Source organism: Nycticebus coucang, chromosome 11 (genome assembly GCF_027406575.1).
Source record: "Nycticebus coucang isolate mNycCou1 chromosome 11, mNycCou1.pri, whole genome shotgun sequence".
NCBI lineage: Eukaryota > Metazoa > Chordata > Mammalia > Primates > Lorisidae > Nycticebus > Nycticebus coucang.
In genome coordinates, this window is record NC_069790.1 from 93,575,632 (window position 1) to 93,598,469 (window position 22,838).

Consider the following 22,838-nt stretch of genomic DNA (forward strand, 5'->3'; position numbering starts at 1 on the left):
ACTAATAAGGAATTTAAGACAGGAAATATACAGCCATTCATTCTGGACCTACTAGGTACTAAATGCCTGGTATACATTATCCTTAATCCACACAATTCCACTTGCAGAGGTGAAAAGTGAAGGTGAGAGGATAACCTGGAGGCAGACTGGAACCAGGACCACCTGACCCCAACGTCCGTGCCCTTTCTGCTATGTCACACTGACCCTTAATGGTGCTTATTTCTGGGTCAGAGTTTTGGAAGGCATATTGGCAAAGTGCAGCGCACCTGAGACTTCACTCGGAATGGCTGCAGGCAAAGGGAGGTTTCCTCGGGCCTGGCTGCTGCATCAGTGTGGTGGCAGGAGAGGGAAAGAAGGCTGGAAACCTTGCCTGAAAGCCGCACGTGCAGAACAAGCACAGTTCTCACTTAGGGTATATGCTTAGCTGGGGTAGAACGGGAGAGGAGGCTCAAAGAGACCATGATGGCAAAGCTTTGCCACGCCATTCCCAGATGCCACCAGTGTAGGAGGATACCAGCACCAGCGGGGGAGCAAAACCAAGAGAAGACGAAATCACTGTCTCCACATACATGGGAGGGAATCACATGTGTTAGGAACCAGATCGGAAGTTAGAAATACAACCGGCTGGAAACTGCAAGGATATAGGACAATGACATATGTCCCAATTGATAGGACACTGCCTAATGTCTGGAAAAGTTTAAGGCTTTCACTTTAAAAAGAAGCCAGCGAGGCCACCTGTCTCTCCCGTTTAGATGTCTGTGAATTATTTCAGCCTGCTTCATGGAGGAGGGGGATGGTGGCACACACCAGGAAGGGACAAGAAGACAGGAGAGGCTTTGAGGAGTTTAAAATGTGGTTTGGGAGACAGACTGATCCGTAGTACACTTGAATTACTGAGTAAATAATGCAGCACCTGACACACAGACAATCAAACTGTCTGACGCTTCGAGTTCAGACAAATAATAGAGAACGGGGGCTGAAGTGGTCGGGAAAAGCTCCTTCCACAAGAGGAGACTTAAGTGGGACCTTGAAAAAAGTATTTTAACAAAGAAAAGCAAAACACTGTGCTTTCTCTTGGATCCTCCACAGTGTCAGGGAGACACAAAAAGCACTCCTTTTTATAAAAGAGGATCAGGATGAAAGGGTGAAACTTGAAATTCAACCAACACAACTATGCTACCTGAAAACAAACTCTTACTTTCTCTGAACTCTCATGACCACTGATGTCTGCATAGAGCTAATATCTGTTAGAGGAATAATCTGCCTGACAATCAGCTGTGAGGCCAACTGTAATCTATGTGATCTCCGAGAACCCTGGATGGCTGGAGTTCACTGCCCTTCTCTTCAGACAGGGCTCCAAGCTCACCCAAGTAGCACCGGCAGAGCCACAGCACAGAGCCAGGCCCGCTGACACCGAGTCCCTAGTTCTTCCATTACCTGGGCTACACTCTGCTGACGCTTGCATTATGTCTTCCTTATCATTGACAAGGCCTCCCACAAATCAGCATTTTACCAAATGAAGCAAGACTTTTTCCTGCCTTCACTTGTTAGTTTACACCAAACATGGGCCCGTATTTTTTTCCGAGAATGAGGAAGGTAGAAATCAACAGAGACAGGCTGGAGCATGTAAGAGGATGTGTGCTTGATAGAAAATCAGATTAAGATTCTGGCCCAAACTGGCATGATTCATAGAACTGGGAAATGGAGGGGACGCCACTGCTCACAATACAGGTGAGCAGACTGACGTCCAGCAGCCCTTTGCAGCTGCCTGGCCTCTGGTGACACAGTGAGGGATGCCAGCGCTGGTACCACAACTCATCAGTCTTGTTCGTTGTCCTGGAACACGATCTTTCCAGCATCCACCTACAGTGTTCGACTTGTTTAGCAGCGTTTTATGTGCAATTGTAGTGATATGGACCCTCATTCAGTTGTTCTTTAATTCAGCTGCATGTTACTATCAGTTGGAGAGATTAAAAAAAGAAAAACCCCAGACTCATCAGAATCTCTGGGGACGAGGCCCAGCCATCGGATCCATCAGTATTTCATAAATTCCCCTTGCGGTTCCAATGCACAGCCGACTCTGTGAGGCAAGCTCTATATCATGGGCACGAAAGACCGTGGTTGATTATAACCCTCACCTTATGTCTTAAGAAATGTTTTCACTTTCCCCTGAAATACATTTAGATCAGTAGTTCTCAACCTTCCTAATGCCGAGATGTATTTTCATTGTTACAAAGGGGTCGCGACCCACAGGTTGAGAACTGCAGATGTAGATCCATAGATACATTGAGAATTTATAAAACCGATGCCAGAATAACAGTTTTAAGACATAGACCTGGCTCATAGCACTCATCACTCCCTGCAGGGCCAGACGTGGGCAAGGCAAGCGAGGTGCCTAGGACACACAATTCTAGGAGGCACACTCAGTCTTTCCACCCATTATTTCCCCAAATATGAGGCTTTCTTTGTGGTGAAGAGCACAACTATGAAGTCAGATGGATGTGATTTGGACAGCAGCCCCCACACCTGCTTGACCTTCCGTGCTGAGTTATCTGTGCTTCCTACACCTGATCTCTCTCTTTTAAACCTGCTGTAGCGGGAGTGGCAGTGTTCCCGCCCGGCCGGCCCCCTCCGATCCTCCAAGGCCAAGCACTTTTCTCCCCTAGTATTCCTTCTCCCCACCCTCCCTACCTCCCACATCTTCACCAAGGCCAGATCGGCTGCCCTCCATCTGTGTTTCTCCAGCATGTTAAGCATGCTTTGAGCTTCTCCCATTAGATTATAGTTATTTATTCTAGCATCTGCCTTTTCTGCTATTAAACAGTTTGGCAAAAGGAGAAAGAAAAGAGCTTTGGAGTTAGTGAGACCTGGGTTTGAATCCCAGCCCAGTGACTGGGGACAGTCTCTCTCTAAGCCATAGTTTCCTTGTAAAATGATGAAGATAATACTAAATTCAGAAAGATTAAGTTCTGCTACACAGCAGTTGGGCAAGAAGTTTTAGTTTCTTTTCCTGAGGCACAAGCCCTCCATTCTGAGAACTAACCCTTCTCCACCCATTCATCTGTGAGGTTTCTGAGGTTGGAATTTCACTCAACGTAACCATCTTGGTGCTTGCCCAAAGTCCAACACACAGTACTCAGTAAAGGTCTGTCATGCTGAAGTAAATCAAAAGATTACCAGGTGTTTATACATACATGAAGCTGGAAGTGAATTTTCAAACTGCAGAAGCAACTTGCAGGGAGGCAAAGAGAGAAGAATAAACACAGGCTTTGCTAGGAATGGTTGTTTGGAACAAAAACTATATAGGAGGGAACTATGGGAGGCGGACAGCATGGCCATCAGCATGGCCAGTATCAGAAGAGACAGTCTGGGCTGTCTCAGGCAGCTACTACAGATTTACAGAATTACACTTCAATGCTGTGCCTTCACCTTTCCATCGAGCAGATAGGTAGCCGGCTGCATCACGTTCATCAAAACTCCCACTGGACTCCAGCTGAATTTATATCTCAAAGGATTGTCTGAATGTTCAGGGGCTGGAAGCCCACCACAGTAGGAAATGTAAGATTCAATCTGTAAATTAAAGAACCGATAACTTAGAGAGAATCACCAGTAAGTTAGAATATACTTCCAAGTAATTAATTCAGGACAATGACACAAATGGGAAAAAGCTGCTATAGTTTTTCTTTCTTTCTTAAAATTGATACGGCATTCAAAAATACATCCTAGAAGCCAAACACCACTTAATATTTCACAGATATATTTGGTATGTATTAAAAAGAAAAAACTCCAGAGATATCGATTATCCAACTATTAGTTCAATCCTGCTTGGTCAGTTCTTACTAATTTTTTAATTCAAATTATATATGTGATTTTATATATATACAGAGGGTGACAAAAAATATACACATTTTAAGAAAGGAAAAATGATATTAAATTTGTAATACTCAAGTCACATTTGACTGCTACAATTACAACAGGTGGTCATTGCAACTTTGTATTCATCTTTTGGTATTAGTATATACTGAGTACTTTAATTTTAATACAATTTTTCCTTTCTTAAAATGCATATACATTGTTTGGCACCCTCTGTATAGTTGTGTGTGAAAATATATATATATATATAAAATATATACATTATATATGTATATATATATGAGAAAAAGGTAAAACATTTGATCTGAACCGTCACATTTACACATCCAATAATACATTGTAATATAAAAAATATACTTTGTACACCAACCAATTGATAATGTTCCAAAGATTTTTCCCACTTTTAAAAGTCAAAACTTATTACAGGGGAGGGGGGAGGCTGGGCAGAGGGAGGGTGATTGGTGGGATTACACCTGCGGTGCATCTTACAAGGGTACATGTGAAACTTAGTAAATGTAGAATATAATTGTAAGTTAGAGAGAATATATAACACAATAACTGAGAAAATGCCAGGAAGGCTATATTAACCAGTGTGATGAAATATGTCAAACTGTTTATAAAACCAATGTATGGTGCCCCATGATCTCATTAATGTACACAGCTATAATAAAAAATAAATAAATAAATAAATAAAAAATAAAACTTATTACAGAATCTCCAAGGCAGGCTAACTTTTTCATTAAACCAAAACATTATAGCAGCATCTATTTCTCTAGAAATTGGTTACCACTTCACATTGTTTTACTAAATAAAACGTCCTGCAGTTACAGAATTTTATTTGAAAATTCTAATTGAGGTATGAGTTATTAATACAATAGACCAGTATGTTAATCAATATCACAGAACAATCTTTTATATACAGAAGAAGCTAGACTTTTTTTTTGTTTGTTTTTCCAAGTGAAACTTGGGGTGTAAACAGGGCTCACAACTTGGGGTGTAAACAGGGCTCACCGTGGCTCCCACTTCTTTGGCCTTATCTATTGTTTCCATTGCCAACATATGGTCAAGACCAGGGTCTAATCCCAGTTCTCCAATGACTGTGATGCCAGCTTCTTCCACACTGCAATAGGTAGCAAAGGAGAAATGAAAAGTTGGCTATAAAATTAAAACAACCTCTGGAGCTACTTACTGTGTTGAAAAGTAATTGAAATTACCTCTTTTCCAATCCTTTCAGTGCTGGTGTGATGTAACTTGCAGTGACCATGTTAACTTTGCTTGTGATGCATGCCTTGGCCACAAGAGGATGCAAAACGTAAGGCAACAAGCTTAAAAACAAAGAGAGAAACTCGTCAGCTTATTTTTCTAGCCCGACTTTACACCTTGAACTGTGCAAGGCTCTGTCCTAACACACTGCTCTGATTAGATTTTGTTTCAGGGGTGACCAGTGACTCCCTGTGAACTACAGAATAAATGCACCCTATTATCACACATCTAAACCCCTCATAATGATCCTCACCTAACCTTTTCATTTTTATCCCTCAGTTTCTTCCAAAAATCATATGTGGGATCCAAAAAGCTACTGTAATTCTGCACTCAAAGCCTTCGCTTCTTCACTTTACTTTCACTGAATCTACCTTTACTGCAGCTTCCACTTGGAATGCTCATGACGCTCACCACATCCAAGACATACTCTTTCCTTTGAGAAATGCCCCCAGAGTTATTTTCCTTTAAGAAGCTTTGCTAGATTTCCCCAAACCAGATAGATATTCTTCCTCTGCATGCATCCAGGTATTTCCTTATAACATTTGGTGCAATTGTCTCCATTCATCTTGATAGCTCTGTGGTTTTCTGTCTTGGGTTTCCTACTTTAAAAATAAGGTTGCATTTTGTTTTTCCTCCACGTCTCCCAAAAGGCTATCAGGAAGACTCAAACTAGATCAAGGTGGCCCCATCTACAGTGAGGGGTAGACTCCAGGCAGGGCCTGGGGAGGAGATGGGCTTTCACGGTACTGAACGGTGCCGAGGCTACTGGAATGACTGAGAATCCATGTGGTGAGCAAAATAGGATGCTATAGTCAAAATCCAACTTTGAGTTTTCTAAAACTTTGGCTTTGGTATTTTATTTTGCTGCTGAGATGACACAATTCAAAAACTTAACTTTCATAAAAATTTTAGCATAGATATGTTTTCTATCCAAGAAATAATAAAGTACCCTGTCAATTACAAAACAATTTTTAGGTTCAAGTTTTTGCCTATTTGGTAAGGCAATGTACATGGTACCAACAACAACAACGAAAATACTAGCTATAAACAAAATCACGCTGTATCACTTTACTTGTCAAATGTAACCTGCATACTTCAGATTTTCTCTATTTTACTCAAACAAAATAAAAACCACCTCTTGGGCATCTTTTCTTCCTCCATTCAATAAGACAGTGTGTTACTCCTCAGGGTTAATATCATGTGAATACAATTGAGTACATATTTTGCCAGTATCAAAGGCTTCTATAAAACCTCTTAATGTCTGTTTTTTGGCTTTTTTAACCGTTTGCAAAACCATTGAAATGAAAGTATTTATAAGAAATGCACAATGTCATCATTGTAAAGGTTAAGTTGGAAATTTTTATCATGTTCTCCACATTGAAAATTTGATCAAAATTTCACCACGATCTAACATTATTTTAAAACTTCACCATTATTTACACAATTTAATATGCTGGCTGGAATTATAGGACTTTGGTTGGAGGTGCTTTTTTTTAAAAAAAAAAAAATAGATTCGAGTTCCTTAATCATTCTGAATGTGATTCAGTAAGCATACAATGGGACACAACTCTTGAATTATTTGAGTTGACTCCAACTCAACTCATGTAAAGGGTTGCAAATATCACTTGTGAAAAACACGCCCAAAATACAAGTGAAACCTTTAAAGAAACTCATCAAATTGCCACCTAGCATTAGACTATTAAAACATAAATTTGAAAAATAAAAACTATGAGAATTGTACATATTATTATAAAATGTTTTATAAAACAATATTTACTCATTTTGTTGTTTAGTCCCAAATATTGTGTTCATGTCAAAACATTTTATTTTCTCCAACTTAAAAAATTAAAAAAACTATTCTAGGAATACTATATGGTAACAGTGTTCAATGGCATTACCACTATTCAGGATAGAAACTGCACCAGGTGAGAAAACATTAAATATAAAATATGCTTGGCTAATGCTAAATTTTAATGAAAGTCATCTGTTCTCTGAATTTAAAATTTGAACATATTAATAGATTATTGCCTTTGTCTATCATCTTGTCATATTTTACTTCAGATATTGTTTCAAATGTATTTTATAACATTATTTTCTTTTTATCAAAAATGATGACATAAGGACAGCACCTGTGGCTCAAAGGAGTAGGGTGCTGGCCCCATGTTGCAGAGGTGGTGGGTTCAAACCCAGCCCCAGCCAAAACTGCAAAAAAAAAAAAAAATGATGACACATTTAAGAACCTATGTGTGGCAAAATAAATCCTTTGTGTTTTAGAAGCTAGAACCTTCTATTTCGAATCAGGATTTCTTTCCATAGCTGTATCACTGTCAGAAAAGGTCTACTCGTCATCAGTCAATTTATCCTGAATAAAAATTAATGCACCTAAAATTTATATTAGGTGAATAACATTTTAAGTGAAGGGTAGGCTTATATTTAAAGATATCAAGAAATAATGTTAAAGTTCCTCCCTGTAATTAGAATTACTATTCATTGTATCTGTTTTCCAAGGTTGTTTTTTTTTTAAAGTGAAACATCACAAAACTTCCTCTAAAAATAGAATTCAAATAAGATCTAAGTATCAAAGTGATTAGATAGTTATTATGAGTAAGCAGATAAGTTTTTTCCTCCCAGCTTAGAAAATTATATGAAATAGAGAATATTCTCATACTTTGACCTTTCAATCTAAGTTTAATTATAGAGTAAACCTTATGTAGCTCTGTATATAGGAGTTAGAACTATACTTTTATTAGGTAGTAATAAATATTATTTCAAGACCTACTGTGATGAGACTTAAAATGGCCACAAGGTTAGAGAATCTACTTATTTCATTTAAGCTTCGTAAGGAAAAAATAGGCACCCAAATATATGAAATATGAACACTGCGTAGCCTGCAATTCCACTTCCAGATAGACACCCAACAGAAACGTATGTATGTGCTCACCAAAAGACAAAACTAAAATGTGTATAGTAGCATCATTTACCATAGTCCAAATCCAGAAATAACCTAAATATCTATTATTAGTCAAATAAATAATAATGGTATATTCACAGGAATGAGAAGGAACACACTACAGTTACAGACAATAACACACATGACTCTCACAATCACAACATTGAAATAAAAGAAAGCAGCCCACAAATGAAAAGGTAACCGAGTGATTCTTATTACATAAAGTGGGAAAACTGGCAAAAACTAAAGTGTAGGTTAGAAATCAGGACAGCGTTTACCTTGGGGGATGGGGTTAGTCGTGAACAGAGAGGTGTGTGTGGAGGACTTCTGAGTTGTTGTTCATACACTATTTCCTGATATGGGTAATAGTTACAGAGTATGTTCACTTTGTGAGAATTCACAAGATTGTGCACTTATGATTTGCGCCCTTTCCTGGATGCGTATTTCAATTGAAAAATTTGCTTAGAGAGAGGAGAGAAAAGAAGAAGGAAGGGGAGAATGTGAGAGAAGGGCGAAGAGAAGAGAGAGCAAGAGAAATAATGACAATAACAGAAATATGAAACTCATGTGTTGACAGATACCTGATGACAAGATCCTGTGTTGCCACCAAGGAGCACAGCTTCTCTTCTTGTTTACAAATGTCCACGCAAACAGGGTTAATATTATATTTCTTGCTTAACTGTTCAACTTGATTCTTCATGTCAGAGCCTATTTTAAGAATTAAAAAGTCCAATTTTTAGATTTCCTTTCATTAGTCAAAGAGAGTAAAACACATTTTAACATCTCCAAAATCAATTATTCAAATTTTAAGAGAAAAATAGTTATCTGAAATTCCTATTCAACATGCTGGGAAACCAGTTTTTTTTCTTCTTCAAAAATTAGGACGTATTTACCGACTGTGATTTCTATACTGCCATCTCTTGACAAGTACTCTAACACAGGCTCAGACACGTAGCCAGATCCAAGAACCAAGACCTTTTTCTTGGGCCCCATTGAATGCGATTGAGCACGTTCCCTATTTTAAAAAAAATGGGGGAAGGGAGATAATTAAATATTTCTGTGAAATAACAGAATCTTGCTCTCCCCAAGCCACACTAAAACCTAGACTATGAAGTAACAATTTCCCCCCACTCAACTGATAAGAATCTCAGCAAGACTTCCCTCTACCAATATTTTTCTTTATTTTAAATTTGCTACAATGAAAATCAACAGATCCTGACGTCTCTGTGGCGTGTTGTCTATATAGGCACAGATGTTGTTTCAAGACTTCTCTGTATAACTGGTGATCATTTCTTGATTCACTTTGACTGAATAACTTGGCCTCACACCTTATCCTTCCAAGGAAAGTTATTCAAAAGCATATTAGGGGCATTTATTCCTCACAACAATCCAAAAAGGCAACTCTCTAAAGAAGAGATTATTATTACCATGTTAGAAATGTTTTTGTCATATATTATACATTATATAATAATCACTTGAGAACAGTAGAAACCATGACATTGACATCACAAATGCAATGAGTTAAATTTGAAAAAGAAGATTAGTGCTAGGCAGGATTTTAATTCTTGAATAGTTTATTTTGCCAGAATTTGTACCTTCTGGTCAGATAACTACCTTTCCCACACATAATGACCTCCAATATAGTGACTAAGTCTTACTCATCTTTATACCCCCATAAATGCTTCCATATTGTGTAGAAGGTACTCATTCAATGTCATTTGAATCAAATTCTACAGAATCAACATGAAGCCATGGGAATGGCCTGGTGCCAAGGACTTAAGAAGCAGGCTCTGAGGCTAGAATCTTTAGGGCAGGTGTCTCTTGAACTTTAACCCACAAATCTCTTCATTAATGATAAGTGGATAAATATAAAATGGCCTTGCCCTTTTATATGCCCAATTACTACTGAGGAGAAGAGGTGTACTTTAACTACTGTCCACCTCTCTCATTTCACCTCCCAGAGATAACCACTATCACTTGATTATTATTTATTCTGTTTAACAACAAATACTTAAGTTGCATAATTAAACCTTCTCATGTTCAAAAATAAAAGGTTCAAAATACATTTTTAAAAATCACTCCTAGATTCTAATACGGTCCACTTCATTCGTACTCCCAAACCCCACATTCCAAGTTAAAAATCCCTGCAGTAAATGATGAAAAGAACAGAAAAAATATTCATGATGCAGGGCTTAAGTATGGTAAATTTTCTTTCAAAATGAAATCTTCATTATTAATTAGTCTTTTGGCACAAAACTCCATCAGGGAAGGAGGGCAGGAAGTCCTAGCAGTTGAAGCCAACTAAACCTGCCACTACATGAAATATGGCACATTAAGATTGAAAATACATCATCAGGACCAGTCATGTTAGACATGATATAAAAGATCATCAGATGATGGGAGTCAAAAGACAGAGCAAGCTATTGGAAACAAACAAATGTGGAGTTTCCCCTATAAGAAACTCTCCTACTGGGTTATAGGGCCCATTCTCTTTAAAGAAACAAAAAAGTTAAATACTCTTAGTGTCTTGGACCAGAATATTTCATTGACATATTAAAAAGTAACTATAAGCAAAGTATAACTTTGTAACTGTCGCCTAATACTTGATCTGGGCAGATTTCTTTATTTACTTTTTATAGGTAAGAACCACTGAAAAAGAAGATAAGACAGTTGTGTTGTGGATTTTTGTTTGTTTGGTTTTCCAGTTTTTCCACTCCAGTTTCGCCAGAGAATTCAATGCATTGTTTGTTTTGTCAAATGTAAATAGACCAGTGAGGCAAATATAAACACAAATTGAGTGCAATCAACTGGGGATATTGGAACATTCCAAAGAAACATCAATGTTTTCAAACTTTGACCAGTAAGAGCAGTTAAGGAAAGGGGACCTTTTAGCTAAAGACCTTTCTTAAACACCTATTCTCTTGAGTAGATTTGCTACATTTCTTTTTGGCACCTTTCCTTAACAAGAATATTTAGGGAAAACTCTCACCATTTATTTTTTTCACTGCACTTTTAATTTCTATCTAAGAATTCACTTTCCTCACCATTATACTAAACAAAATGAAATCTAAACCTTCAACTAAAACCCTAACTGAAAATACCAGAGAAAGGTTTAGTGTACTCATTTTCTTTAAGAAAATAACTGAGGTGTGACACTATGTAAAATGTTAGAGGAAGAATGAAGGGGTACCCAAAGGACACCACTTTTGGATTTTTGCTTCCTTACACACACACCTACATAGGATAGAAACCAGAATTACGCTACACTACCATTTATGGGGGGAAACCTCACATTGGTTCTAGCCAGCCACTTTGATTTTCTACATTTATAGATATTATCAAAATTTACATATTATACAAACCCAATATTAAAAAACTATTGAAGCATTGAAATTACTTATCTAATTCAAGGTAAGAATAAGATGGCATGAACAATACTTGCCTGATCTCGCGGAGCTTCTGGATATATTTATATTTATCAGGCAATATACCGTTGGATGCAATCACTGCCTATATATATATGACACAAGACATTTCTTTAGTATCCACATTTTAGTCCTACAAACATGGGCTCATAACTAATAGAAAAGAGAGAATAACACAGATTGGGGGGGAGAGGAGAGAGGATGATAGTAGGAAAAGTACGTTTATGAAAAGAAAGTCTTGTAACTTACATCTCGCACCACAGGTGAAAAATTCTGACTCTCCAGAGGTTGTGTTGCATCTGATAATATCTGAAAGGAAAATGAGATTTGTAAGAGATAAAGAACGTCACAAAGAAGGTTTCTTACCGTTTGAATCTATATTAAAATATTAATTAAAGGAACAAAAGAATTTAAGAAATAGTTTTCTGAAGATCATTGGTAATTGGTAATAAGAGTCCTCTACAAGTACAAGCAATCAACTCTGTCCCCAAGAACATGATGTTTCAGCACAAGCTGTGATTTTAAAATTGAAATTGCACTATAATTATCTTTATAAGGAAAAAGCTTACCCTTCCTGACCAGTTAGATGTGTTACATTCAATATGTTCTCAATATCATACAAGCCTTAGAGCCACAGCCCTACCTCAGAGGGCCTCTATCCTATTACAAAAGTTCAAGCTGTGCTATTGAAAGTAGAGAATGGGATTATCTTTTATTTTCCTTTTTTTTTTTTCCTTTCTTGCTTTTTTAGGTTTGTTGTTGTTGTTGTTTGTGTATGTGTGTGTGTTTGTGTGTTTAGAACACATTTACTTTATTGATTTCTTACAATCAATTCCTGCCAAGTAGCATTATTTCCACTGATGCATCATTAAAAACATAGGACACTTCCTTGGTATTTTCAAACTATGCATTATACAATAAACTAAGTTAGAACTTAAAATGTACCCTGATTAATTATGTAAACTAGTAATATGGTTTAAAAAGCATAACTAATAATTTTTTTCTTGTCTTCATAAAATTGAAATTTAAATATTTCTCTGGATAGTCTTGGGGTCATCATTATGAGTAGTTCAAAGTGTGGCACCTGTTTCATCTACAAAAGTGTCTATCTAATAAAAAATAGCAATAAAAAAGAAAAGAGTGTATCTCTCTCCTTTTTTTTTTTTTTTTTTTTTGCAGTTTTTGGCTGGGACTGGGCTTGAGCCTGTCACCTCTAGCGTATGGGGCCAGCGCCCTATTCCTTTGAGCCACATGTGCCGCCCTAAAAGTATATCTTACACATCTTATTTAAACAAACAAAATGTGCATGACAAAATGCGCATAGTCGATGCATGATAAAAAGCATGTTCCAAAAATATTAGGCAGCCTTCAGGCCACCATACTATTTAGGATTTGCATTATCATTTATGGTCTTATAGATTAATTACACATAATATATTTTTACATATACACATAACACTTTTTTTTTTTGCAGTTTTTGGCCAGGGCTGTGTTTGAACCCTCCACCTCCGGCATATGGGGCTTGCGCCCTATTCCTTTGAGCCACAGGCACCGCTCCAGAACACATATTTTCACATATTTTAACCCTGAAGATAAGAAAAATAATTGTTGGTTGAAAAAATTATTCAAAAAATAATTGTTGGTTGAAAAAATTAGCCATTTGGGTTTTAGTAGGAGAAAGTGAACCTCCAAGAATTTAGTGTCTGCTGAGTCGGAATCATTAGCTCAAGTCAGTGACTGAGCTATGCAACACACTTCACAGCGACTGTTCCCACGGCCTGGCAACGCCTCCTCTCCCACAGGACGCCAGGTGATGAAGCGCTTTGGGGATTACCCTTTGCATGTGGTCCCCCTAAATTTTTTTCTGAATTAACTGTATTATTGCCTCTTCTCACCTCTTCTATGAACTTCCATTTTAATTATTCATAGTCCTTTCAAAACATCCTCAGAAAGATCCAGGAGGGAAAGTTAGGGAGATGGAAAATCCAAGGGAGGAAGACTTGGTATTGGAATGTCCTTGACTTTCCGGGTATTTGCTGCGAACTTCTGCCAGGTTGAAGAGGCTGCAGCGGTTTCTGAAGGTGGTGGCAAGCTCCTTAACCGACTTCCCCACAAATCAGCATCTACTTCCAGGTCCTTTTCCATTGGACCTTTTAGAAGTCTGGCCTTTTCAGCCCTTCGTTGTTTCTTTTCTTTCCTTAATCTTTTATTCTCAGCCACAAAGAACCCCCCATGTTTCTTCAAATCTGCAGTTTTGGCTGCCTACTCTTCTACGCTTGTTTCACCATCTTTGCGGGCTTTGCACAAGGGCTCTGTTGGCTCACTCTTGCTGAATGAAGTAAAAAGAGCAGTGTGTCTGGATCCCTGTCAAAGGCCCCGTGAATTTCAGGCGATGTCTCCCTGGGCAAGGGCTTTTCTTCTGCCCCTCTGTCCGCAGCAGAGGGCTTGCCAGAGGCCTGGGTGGGCAGACGACACACCCGCTGCCTTCTGCTGAGCTTTCCATCTTTGCTGACACTTTACCCTTTTCCATCCTTTTCCTGGGTGAGGAGGATGTGTCTTGTGGCTGTCCGTTTGCAATTCCAGTGGTAAATGAATTCCAGACTGTGTCAGCCTCATGGCTTCCAAAGATAAGCTCAGCCTTTTTGTGACAAGAAATAGCCTCTTCGTATTTTCCTGTAGCCAACAAACAGTCTGCCATCCGCTCTGTTGATGAGCCAGGGCGGGAGGTCCTTGCGTTACTTCCATGGACCCCAGGATAAGGGGCGGCCTGGGGAAGGAGAGCCGTGGCACCAGGGCACATGGAGGGGACAGCGGGGACGCGTCCTGAAGCCCCTGAGACTACGGCGGTCTGCTCTCCACTCCCCCATAGCCAGTGTGGGTGCCCAGGGAGCAATAACCAAGCCAGGGTGTGTGTATCTCTCGCTGTGTGTGTGTGTGTGTGTGTGTGTGTGTGTGTGTGTGAAAGAGAAAGAGAGAGAGAGACGGGGCCTCTGCTGTTGCTCAGGCTGGATGGAGGGCAGGTGCGTGATCATAGCTCACTGTAACCTAAACTCCTGGGCTCAAGAGATCCTTCCACCCCAACCCCCTGAGCAGCTAGGATTACAAGCATGAGCTATCATACCAGCCCATTTTTTAAAAATTTTTTATCCAGATGGGATTTTACTCTCCACACTGGTCTCGAACTCCTGGCCTCAAGTAATCCTTCTTCCTCAGCCTCTCAAAGCCCTGGAATTACAAACACCAGCCGCTGCATCTGGTTGAAAGTGGGATTTTTCACTCGGCAAGGCTAACTCTACAGTAGGGGGTCTCCCTTAGGTCAGTATTAATTGTACTTATAGGTACATCAGCATTTCAAAGGTGATAGGGAGAGTAACTGGACCAAGCAAACCTCAAAGTCCATCCACACTGTCTTCACATTATCTCACAAGATTGTAACAGAAACAATGGCAAAAGTCACATCACTCATAAAAACATCCCACATGCTTCTCTCAAGATACTCAACTCCTGAATACACTGCCACGGAGTAAAGAGCATACTAGGTATTCAGAGGATGCCAAGAAACTGTATATACAGTTTGAGAAAGGAATTTATTAAATTTGTAATACTCAAGTCACATTTGAGTTCTGCAATTACAAGAGGTGTTCACACGACTTGTATTCGTCTTTTATTACTGGTATATATTGAGTATTACAATTTAAATCCTTTTTCTGTTGGTGCCATTACCTCTGAGGGCATGGACGGGCCCAGGAGATAATCTCTCCTCCCTAATCATGGGTTAAGATCTAGAGCACTCCCCCGACTAAGAAGAGCAAAATATACCAAACAGATGGTGGCAGCAGAGAATTTATTCATCATATAAAATAAATATGAAATTACTTTCATGTATCTAAAACACAAGACAGTTAAGCTATCTCCCATTCCTGAGATATGGGCATTTTGAAAAAAGACAAGAATCTATAAACCAGGGCATACTTTGGGGAATTCACAGAATCAAAATGTGTGTACAATCATCTCTCAAGAGTTTGGCTCCAGGACTCCTCAAGGATACCAAAATCTGAGGATCCTCAAGTTCTTTATATGAAAAGATGCAGTATTTGCATATAACCTATGCACAACCCATTGTATACTTTAAATCTTCTCTGGTTTACTTATAAAAACTTAATGCAATGTGAATGCTATGTAAACAGTTGTTATGCTGTATTTTTTTTTGGATTATTTTTTATTAGTGTACTGTTATTTTTTGATCCACAGTTGGTTGAATCTGTAGAGGTGAAACTCATAGATACAGAGGGCCAACTTCACCAGGGGGTCCTCCCATCACTATCTTTTCTCAGTCAGCCCTGGATTATTCCCTTCTTAAGAAGACTCCGCCTACCAATCCTGTCCGCAGGCCAAAAGTGGCATGTAGATAATAAAATGAAGTTCTAATTGCACTTGACATACAGTTGCACTGCTGAACTCTTGTATCTTTCTCTCTGCCTTGTCTTTATTTTAATTCTACAGCCTTATACAGACCTCACTGGAACCATGGCAACTGCCTTCTATCTCATTTCCTTCTATTTCCAAACTAAAAATGTACATGATTATTTTTCCTATACCTATTTAAATCAATTTAATAACTTTCTGTTGCCTTCAAGATAAAGTCTCTAGCTCTTCACATGACCTCCAAGGCCCTCCACAGTCTGGCTTTGCCTCCCCATCCTTGACTCCGTTCTGCTTCAATCCAGCACATTTGTCCTATTAACAGCTTGGCAATGCCTTCGAGCACCGTGCTCTCTCTTGCTTCTGTGCTACACCATGTAGATGCCACATATACTATACCATCTACTAGGAATTTCCTCTCTTCATCCTCCAACATACAGTGAATATTTACCTCTTCTATGAAGCCTTTACCAAAATCTATTCCTAAGCACACCTTGAAGTTAGTAATTGCATTTAGCATTGTTATCATAGACTTGCCATATGATGGGATGGCAAATATTCAATAAATAAATGAGTGAATACATGAAACAATTAATTATTTAAAAATAAATAGATCTTTCTTCCAAAACTACATAATTATAATATCATGAGTCCACCTAAAGAAATGTACAGATTAAAGAAAACAAAGGATTGCTCACTTACTGCAAGTAATTGTCTCCCTTTTTAGAATTCAATTATAACAAAGCTATGAACATAAAGGTGCTAAAACATATGGTATGTCTTGTCATTTTCACATCTAATACTTGCTAGCATCACGGTTTTGTAAATTAATTTCAAGCTATTCATCCTGGTGTTAAGACCCTTTACCATATGGAACTAACTTGTACGCCTTTCCTCAATCAGATTTGTCAATTCACAGAAACCCTACCTTGAGGAAAGAAGCTCCCATCTGTGTTCTTCTGTCTCTGTCATATAATATGCCTCTCACTCAAGCCAGCTAAAATGTCCTGCCTTACACAGAACCTCTCCTCATTGTTCCAATAAGATACTTCCTCCTTCCAAACTTCATTAGCATCTCTCTGACGGCTGTCACATTTGATCTCACGGCAGAATCACTCAGTTGTCTCACCCTGTTCCGGGAACTCCTGCTTCTGTAGGTCAGAAGCTGTGTTTTAATTTTCTTCATTCCTCAGTAAGCCTCATTCCAATAAATCCCCGGTAAATATTTATTGAGTTCAACTGACACAAAAACTTCTATATTGATTGCAAAGTCTGCGCCATGCAATGCTACTGTCTATATGGAACATAAATAAAAACTAAAAATCCGGAAGGAAAAGAGGAATCATTTGTAATCTAAGTACAGTTCCCATTCAGTTATCAAAAGAGACAGACAAAATATCTAACATTTTAGTGGTAAGCAGACACATATTTTTCAAGACTATAAAATAGAGAAAGTCCTCAACTTTTACAGATGTCCAGTGCTTACAGATAGTGCTGAGATAGTGACCCCAAGACAATCTGACAACTCTGGTTAGAAGACTACAGTAATGTACAAAGAAGAAAGTGTAAACAGTTTGAAGAAGCCGGTGTAATCATCTCATATTAAAAAAAAATACCACTTGCCTTAATGCTTATCAAAAATCTCTAACTCACTAATATTTTTAACTTGCCACATTTCCTAAAGTGCTATCAACTAGTGATTTGTGTAGGCACAAAAATATCACCTTTTAAAATGTGCATTTTTCATTCAGTAATGGCAATAAGCTGATTTCAAATCAGATACTGACTAAAATGAGGCAAAGCATAACTTTGTCAGTTTGAGGGCTCAAATAGCAGTGAAGACCTACTGCACCGTAGGTAGCGCAGAGAAGGAAACACAAAGAGAAAGGTGCAACATTTGGCCCTACTTTTCCCCTTAGGGCATTTGTCGATGTGAAAGCAGTGTTTGAGATGCTGAGAGGTTGAGCAGGGAGCAGCAGGACAACTGAAAGACTGAGAAGAGCTTTTGGCTGACTTTCAGTAACAGGGTAGCAAAATTTGAAATTTAAGATCTGCTAAAGAGAAGTCCTAATCAGCACCATATTTGCATTTGGGATTCTGAAAGCATACACTCTAAAATAAATAGTAATTTGGACAACATCAGTTCTCCAAAGGGCTGAAACCATGACTGACTGGAATCAGGGTTACTAAATGAATTGAGGTAATTTTCTCTTACCTTATTTCCTTGCCCATCTCTCTGTCAAAATCAAAGAAAATCTTTAAAGGAAATAGCACCCAGTGCTTCAAATCATGTCTATGATTTTACATATGGAATGTTTGGCAATCCATAAAAAAGAAATAAATATACTAAAAGATAAGAATTGACTGAAAACCAAGTTAAAAAAAAAAAGCATGAAACATACACTGAAAATTTATTGGAATTATCATGAGCCTAAATTATAATTGATATGTTCATAAAGTGAAAAGACAAATATATAGCTTTAAATAGAGAATAGTAAATTTTTTAATTATCAAATAGAAACTTTCAATAAATAAAATATAAAGGTTCCCATCTTGGAAGACATATGAACATCAAGATCCATGAAGTTCAACAGTTCCCAAACAGATTCAACCCAAAGAGGTCCTCTCTAAGACACATTATAATTAAAGTGCTCAAAGTCAAACACAAACAGAATATTAAAAGCAGCAAGAGAAAAGCATCATTACATATAAGGAAATTCTTGTCAGACTATCAGCAGAAACCCTGCAGCTTAGGAGAGAATGAGATGATATACTCAAAGTGCTTAAATTTCAGTTAAAAAATACTATACACAGCAAAGTTGTCCTTCAGAAATGAAGAAGAAATAAATGCCCCGGATAGCCAAACTTAGGAGTAATTTCATCATTACTAAACGTGGTCTACAAGAAATGCTTAAGGGAATTCTTCCAGTAGAAGCAAAAAGATGCTAATTACTAATATGAAAACATATGAAAATATAAAACTCATGGGTAAAGGTAAATATATTGGCAAATCCATAATACCCTAGTATCACCATGATGCTATGTAAATTATACATATAGGGTGATTAAAATTCAAAATAATTGAAACTAATGAGAGCTACAATAAGATGTTCAGAAATACATAATGTAAAAAGATGTAAATTTTGACATCAGAAATGGAAGAGCAGTAAAAGTCTAGAGTTTTTGTATGCAATTGAATTTGTTATTGTTCAAAATAATATTTTCAGTCAAAACAACATTTTCAGTCTATTATAACTAAAAGATGTTTTATGTAATACACAACAAACCAAAAAGCTACAGCAGATATACAAATGACAAATAAAAAAATTAAAAACAACACTGAATAAAAATTACCAAATTACAAACATAACAAGAAGAAAGGAAGAAAGAACAGCTATCTACAAAAAAAAAAAAAAAAACAGAAATCAGTTAACACAAAGGCAAGAGATCCTCACCTATTAATAATACCTTTGATAATTTGTAAATCTTCTAAATTCTCTAATCAAAGTATATAGAATGACTGAATAGATAACAAAAACAATGTGTAACTGTATGCTGCCTAAAAAAGACTCTCATGTTAGCCTTAAGGACACATATAGGTTGAAAGAAGGAAAGAAAGAAGATACGCCATGCAAATAACAACCAAAATAGAGTCAGGGGAGAGGAAGAGGTCATACTCATATCAGATAAAATAGATGGCAAGTCAAAAACTGTCACAAGACACAAAGAAGATCACTGTTTAACTATAAATCACTGAATTCATTATGAAGACATAGTAACTACAAATATTAATACACTCAGTATTTGAGTACCCAAATATATAAAGTAAATATTAATAAGCATGAAGGTAGAAATAGATAGCAATACAATAATAGTAAGGGACTTTAATACCAAACTTTCAACAATGGAGAGAGCAACCAGAAATAAAGTTAATAAGAAACTACTGGAATTGAACTGCACTTTAGACAAAATGGACATAAATTTATATAGAACTTTCTATCAAGCAAAAGCAGATTTTTCTCTAGTGCACATGGAACATTCCAGGATAGAAATCATATTATAAGCCATAAAATAAGTCTTAACAATTAAAAAACAAATTGGAATCATGTCAAGTGTTGTTTTGATCAGTTTGGCATGAAACTAGAAATTGATAACAAGAAGAATGTTGAAAACTATATAAATAGTATTGTTACAAATTAAACAACATACTCTTCATCAACCAATTATTCAATAAAAAATTAAAAGGTAAATTTAAAAATGTCTGGAAACATATGAAAATAAAATCCAACATACCAAAACCTAAGGGATACAGAAAAAGCAGTAGTCAGAGGTTAAGTTTATAGCAATAAATGCCCATCTATATCAAAAAAGAAGAAAGATTTCAATTAAACAACCTAATATTGCGCTTCAAGGAACAAGAAAAATAACAAACTGACTTAAAAATAGTAGAAGGAGAGAAATAATGACAATTAGGGCAGAGGTTAAAAAAGGAGACTTTAAAAAATACAGAGAGACAATGAAATGAAGAGTTGGTTTATTTTGAAAAGCTGTGGGCGTTTTTAAACATAAAATCCAGAAAACTTTAGCCAGAGTGAGGAAAAAAAAAAAAAAAAACAGGAGAGAGAAAGAGAAGGCTCGAATAAATAAAATCACACAAGAAAAAAAGAGACATTACAAGTGATCCCACAGAAATACAAAAGATCACAAGAAACAACTATGAAAAATCTTATGCCACCAACCTAGAATATCCTAGAAAGACTGAATAAATTACAAGATATAACAACTTATCAGGACTAAATCATGAATAAACAGAAAACTTGAACAGACCAATAACAAGTAATGAGATTGAATCAGTAATTAAAGAGTGTTTCTTCAAAGAAAAACCCAGGACATACTGGTTGCATTGGTAGATGCCACCAAATATTTACTTATTTATTTATTTATTTACTTTTGGAGACAGAGTCTCACTTTGTTGCCCCAGTAGAGTGCTGTGCTCACAGCAACTTTAGACTTCTGGGCTCAATTGATTCTCTTGCCTCAACCTCCCAAGTAGCTGGGATTACAGGCGCCCTCCACAACACCCAGCTATACTAGAGTGGAGTCTCACTCCATCTCAGGCTGGTCTCTAGCCAACTGGTGAGTTCAGGTGATCCACCCGCCTGGGCCTTCCAGAGTGCTGAGATTACAGGCATGAGCCACCATGCCCGGCCTCCACCAAATATTTAAAGAATTAATACCAATTCTTCTAAAACTATTTCAGGAAATCCAAGAGAAGGAAATTCTCTCTATCTAATTCTAAGAGGCCAGTGTTAATCAGACACCAAAGCAAGGCAAGGACAGAGTAAAAAGAGAAAACATTAGGCCAATATCCTGGATGAACATAGATGCAAGTATCATCAACAAAATACTAGCAAGCCAAATTCAACTGCACATTAAAAGATCATTTGCCATGATCAAGTGGCATTCACCCCAAAAATGCATGGATAGCTTAACATAAGCAAATCAACAAACATGACTCATCACAGTAAGAGAATAAACAGCAACACATATGATCATTTTAATAAAAGCAGAAAAGGCATTTGACAAATTCAACATACCTTCATGATAAAACTTTCAAGAAATTAGGCATAGAAGGTACATATTGCAATACAATAATGGCCGTATGTGACAAACCCACAGCTAACATCATACTGAATGGGGAAATGTTGAAAGCTTTTCCTCTAAGATCTGGAATAAAACAAAGATGCCTAATTTCACCACTTCTATTCAACATAGTACTGGAAAAATTAAGCAAGAGAAAGAAATAAATGGTATACAAACTGGAAAAAAAGGATGCAAATTGTCCCTGTTTGCAGATATCATAATTTATATATTGAACACCCTTAAGGCTCCACCAGTGGTAGAACTAATGAACAAATTGAGTAAAGTTGCAGGATACAAAATCAACACATAAACATTTGGACCCTCATATCAATCTGAAATAAAAAAAAAATGAGTAGCATTTCTATACATTAATAGTAAAATAACAGAAAAATACAGCAAGAAAAAAATCCCATTTATAATAGATACAATAGAATTAAGATATCTAGAAATAAATTTTACCAAGGAAGTCAAAGAGCTCTACAATGAAAACTATAAAATGTTGATGAAAGAAACAAAGGGGATGGCAGGGTATGGTGGCCCATACCTATCATCCCAGCACTCTGGGCAGCCTAAGCCAGCAGATCACCTGAGGTCACGAGATAGAGACCACCCTGAGCTAGACAGAGACAGAGAGAGACCCCATCTCTAAAAATAGCTGGGCATTGTGGTGGGTGCCTATGCTCCCCACTACTTGGGAGATTGAAGCAAGAGAATCACTTGAGCCTGTGAGACTGAGGTTGCTATGAGCTGTGACCTCACGGCACTCTACCAAGGACGATAAAGTGAGACTCTGTCTCAATTAAAAAAAAAAAGAAGAAGAAGAAGAACAAGAAGAAGGAAACAAACAAAGAGAACAAAAACAAATGGAAAGGTATTTCATGTTCACAGATCGGAAGATTTAATATTGTTAACATTTATAATACCACTCAAAGCAATCTCCAAATTCAATGCAGTATTTGTATGTTTTATTTATCATAAAACTCCTTAGAATAAAAACTAGGAACACTGGACATTGCCCTAGGCAAAGAATTTATTGCTAAAAAAACAAAAATACATTCCCAAGAACAAAAATAGACAAACTGGACTTAATGGGAGAAAATATCCACAAACTATGTATCCAACAAAAGACTAATATCTAGAATCTAAAAGGAACTCCAACAACTGAGCAAGAAGAAAACAAACAATCTCATTAAAAAGTGGGCAAATTATATGAACAGGTACTTGTCAAAAGAAGATATAGAAATGGCCAAGAAACGTATGAA

At 37.2% G+C, this 22,838-nt stretch overlaps 1 protein-coding gene across 2 annotated transcripts in view; it reads right to left on the reverse strand.

The window, feature by feature from the left end:
• AASS (aminoadipate-semialdehyde synthase) overlaps window positions 1-22,838 on the reverse strand; it is a 69,244-nt gene that overhangs the window by 11,833 nt on the left and 34,573 nt on the right. For both annotated transcript variants that reach the window (XM_053609236.1, XM_053609237.1), the window contains 7 exons: window positions 11,761-11,820; window positions 11,529-11,596; window positions 8,980-9,101; window positions 8,668-8,794; window positions 5,088-5,198; window positions 4,885-4,993; window positions 3,430-3,570 (listed from right to left, as the gene is read on the reverse strand). In XM_053609236.1, the coding sequence (XP_053465211.1) occupies window positions 3,430-3,570; window positions 4,885-4,993; window positions 5,088-5,198; window positions 8,668-8,794; window positions 8,980-9,101; window positions 11,529-11,596; window positions 11,761-11,820 (738 nt within the window). The remainder of the gene's footprint in view (window positions 1-3,429; window positions 3,571-4,884; window positions 4,994-5,087; window positions 5,199-8,667; window positions 8,795-8,979; window positions 9,102-11,528; window positions 11,597-11,760; window positions 11,821-22,838) is intronic.